This window comes from Corvus brachyrhynchos, unplaced genomic scaffold (genome assembly GCF_000691975.1).
Source record: "Corvus brachyrhynchos isolate BGI_N302 unplaced genomic scaffold, ASM69197v1 scaffold2266, whole genome shotgun sequence".
NCBI classification, from domain to species: domain Eukaryota; kingdom Metazoa; phylum Chordata; class Aves; order Passeriformes; family Corvidae; genus Corvus; species Corvus brachyrhynchos.
In genome coordinates this window covers 5,859-9,816 of record NW_008238429.1, presented here as the reverse complement: position 1 = coordinate 9,816, position 3,958 = coordinate 5,859, and the positions used below count along the sequence as shown (strand labels likewise).

At 49.8% G+C, this 3,958-nt stretch overlaps 1 protein-coding gene across 1 annotated transcript in view; it reads right to left on the bottom strand.

The window, feature by feature from the left end:
• Positions 1-1,998: 1,998 nt before the first annotated feature.
• Positions 1,999-3,958, bottom strand: part of NME6 (NME/NM23 nucleoside diphosphate kinase 6) — a gene marked incomplete at its 5' end in the record, with an annotated part of 2,529 nt that continues 569 nt past the window's right edge. The window contains 2 exons of the mRNA XM_017736429.1: positions 1,999-3,506; positions 3,723-3,908. Of these exons, the coding sequence (XP_017591918.1) occupies positions 3,340-3,506; positions 3,723-3,908 (353 nt within the window). The remainder of the gene's footprint in view (positions 3,507-3,722; positions 3,909-3,958) is intronic.

Genomic DNA, 3,958 nt, shown 5'->3' with positions numbered 1-3,958 from the left:
TAGACTGAAGCTGAACCTGGGAAAGTAGAGGAAAGGTGTTTCCCCAGGTGTTTCTTTAATGGTCATCTCGGGTTTTCCTCGGTATCTGAAGCAGTAACTAAAAGTTTGTGTTACAGCAATAAATCAAGTGAAATTCCTCAAGCTGAGAGGGTTCTGCCCATGGTGGCAGGGACCAAGGCCAGGCCTGGGTTAGGATCAGCAGCCTGGGATGGGATCAGTACTGATTTCCCTCTGAAGCCTTTCCTTCCCTTCCTCCCAGGCCAAGCCATGTCATCCCCTCCAGAGCTGAGACAAACCTGCTCAATTCTTCCAAGAGCAGATCAAGTTTATACCCAAAACTCACATGTCCCAGTGAGACTCCCTGGGCCAGCTCCACACCTGAGGTATCTCTGCAGGTGCCTGGGCTGGACCTTGTGGCCCCAGGCAGTGCTTTTGCAGCAGCACCTGAGGTGGAACCTGCTGCAGACGCACAGCTGTGACCAGCCCTATGCACAGACCTGTGTTCCCTTGCACACCCACGCCGCAAGTGGGCCAGGGACCTGCAGTTTCCAGGAAAAAACAGGGATCTCAAACTGCCCTTCACACCTATACTGAGGTGCCACACCCATCAGCATGGAATGGCTTGGGCTGGGAAGGACCATAAAGCTCATCCAGCTCCACGTCCCTGCCATGAACACGGATGTCACCCACTACACCAGGCTGCTCCAGGCCCATCCAGCTCAGCCCAAGAAACTGCCTGGGATAGGGCAAGCACCATCAGAAAAGTGAAAAACCATGTGGTAGGTACTTACAAGGAGGGGAAAAAGAAAATGAAAAAACCAAACCAAACCAAACCTTGTTGAGCTTTTGATGGGGTACCCTTCCTTCTCGGACCAGGGTGAAAGAGCAGAGGAGGCTGCTGTTCTGCTGAGTTCTTTATTTCACAGTCTCACAGCTGTCTTGAAGGCAGAGTTCAAGGGGGTTACATGATAAAGCCAAGCAGTGGCAGCAACAGCAGGCAAAACCAGCTTCTTCTCTATGTTCTATATGCTCCATATATTTTTTCTTACAGAAGTGTGGATTATATTTGTTAACTGACCAATAAGATTAATACATGATTCTAGTTTTTCTTTTCTTAACCTATCCTGGCCTAATTCTAACAGTCATAAGCCTTACACAAGTACTACATAGGTATTACACAGATTTGAGTATGCAGTTTCTATCGGCTCTTATTGTTTATGTGAACACTCCATCTAAAAAATGTGAACAGTGTAATTCTACCTAGATTTTGTCTAAAGTAAAGAATTCTGTGAAAAGGTAACACTGCTGCAGTAAGAACTGTGTTTAAGGTCTGTGCTACAGCTTTTTCATGTTTAAGGCACTTAGCATCTATTTCTACCGAAGTTAAAAATCTGTATTTCTATTTCACTTTGGTGTGACTTCATGTATCTCAGCTTGTCCAAAGGTTTTAATTCAACCCCCGTGCTTTGGCTTCCCTCTGGGCCTGAATCCAGAGGAGCTTTCACTCCAACACAAACCCACTTTGATAAGAGCCCTCAAAGCAGAACTACCTGTGACATTCCATAAGGCTTCCTTGGAGACCAAAAATCAGTTTTGACACTGTCTCCTGCATCCAACACCAAGTGCTTCAACCTCAGGTCTCTGATAAAGTTTGCTGGACAGCTTTAGATTTGCACAATAAACCCTCTGTCTGGGGCAATGGACTGCCCAGTCTGAGCACCTGTGCTCAGGTACAGCCTCAGGGCCAGGGCAGTGTCAAGGTGACACCTGGCAGCTACCTGAATCACGGAGGCTGTGAGGTGGCATCACTCTGTGACAATCCTGCTGTCACGAGTTCTCTGCACTGGCAATGTTCAAAGGGGCCCTTTCCCAAATGTAACCACTGCAAGTTAGTAGGAAAAAACACCGAAACTTTAAAAATGGGAAGTGTGAGCCAGGAATTACCAGTTAATGACATTCCCAAGTAATATCCAAAAAGGAACGTGCAACATGAAAGAGAAAAGGTGAAAAATAGTGAAGTTTAATAGTTAAAAGAAAAACACATAGATCTGAGCTAAACCTCCAGGAATCAACAAAACAACTGATGCAATGTCAATAAAGTATCAACAACACTGGGGACAGCAGCTCTCAGACCTGTGTGAAGACACACAAGATCCTGAGCAGATCCACTCTGGACACTGCTGAGGACAGGGACAGCAGTGATGTCCCGCAGATCCCTGGCTCTGTACCTGGAACAGAACAATGACCATTTGATCCCAGACAGGAGGAGGAGAGAACACAAACACGGATGAGTTTAACCACGGCAGCTCTGGGCAGTGCTTTCCGCAACAGAGCATTGTCAGTCACTACCCAACACCTCACAGAATTCTGGAAGCACCTAGAAAGTCCCTGCCTTGGATCTGTGACGTACCGCGGCACTGGTGAATCTCGGCTCAGCTTTCCTGCCCCAAGCACAGCACTGCATGCCTTCCCCAGCCCGAGCATTTGGGATTGCCCAAAAGAAATTCCCACAGTACAACAAGGCACTGTAACTAAAACGGCAGCACTGTAAGGAGCCCGCAGGGATATGGCGTAAATGGACTGAAACCCTGTCCAGGAACACATCTCACACAGCATCCCAGAGAGAAACACAAATCAGCCCGCCAGGACCTGGCTCTGTACCTCCCAACCAAGCCCTCCTGCACCACCTTATCATCATTCCATCACATATATGGATAATTCAGTGTCTTTGTCCATCCCACTTCCCAAGGACACAGAACTGCCCCAGCACCCAGTGAGGCCATGGACACTGAGGGTTCCCAGCTGCCCTCAGGTGTTTTGTCACAAAGTCTCACATGAAGAGCTATTAGCAAAGCTCTTCACTTCCCAGCCTGGCTGCAGGTGAGCGAGGACAGGACAGTTCATCTTGCCCTGCTGATACCTTTCTTCATGCTCTTTTTCCTTCTTTTCTCCCTAAGGCACTGTGGGAACAGCCAGCAGGAGAACATGAGGCTTCCCATCAGCAAACCCAGGCCAATCCGATCTGGAACAAGCAACCCATCCTTCACCTGGCCCTTGACAAACTCACCTGTCCTGTTCACACCCAAACAAACTCAAGGGGCCAGTGAGCTGCATGGCCAGACTCTCTGTAGGGGAATTCCTCCTACAGCACGCCAGTATCTGCCTGTTACACCAATAATGTGATCCCAGGCAGCGCAACCTAATCTCATGCAGCACAATGTGCACAAGGCCTTTGCTCTCCCACACTCCCTAAACCACAGCACAGCTCTGTGTCTGGTGCCCCAAGAGAGTACCCACACATGTTGCCAGGTCAGCAAACCAAACCCTACCACAGGTAACTCAGGTCACCTCTGCCTCCTCTGCCCTGAGCACGCGGTGTACACGCTCCTCGGCGCTGTAGTACAGCTGCCCGCGGCGGAGCCGGGGCTCGTCCTGCTCATACCAGCGCTGCTCATCGAACTCAGGGAAAAAAAAGGCAATTTCTCTGCTGGCTGAGGCAGGTGAGTCTGTCAAAAGAGAAGAAAAGGCAATGAGAGAGAGAGATGCCAGTCTGCCACCACAAACACGCCAAAGGCACCTGGCTAGGCTGCACCTGGCCAGATGTGCGTGGGGTGTGCAGAAGGGAACAAATCATTCATTTGGAGCCCCAGAACTAAAGCAAAGGCAGACAAAACACCATCATTCCTGCCTCCCCAAGTGCCATCCAAGAATGCCAGGCCTACCTGAGCCATGGGTCGTGTTCCTGGTGTCCGTGAGGCCGTAGGCACCTCGAATGGAGTCTGGGTCACTGTGTTGGGCTCGGAACACTTTAGTGGGTCCCATCAGGGATCTCCATAGAGGGACAGCATTCTCGTGGGCCAGGATGTAAGCCCACATGGGGCCACTGGGGCAACGGCCCAGGAAGAACAGGAGAAAAGATGAAGAAGCGCTCATTACAAACAGGTTATTCGTCCTTACG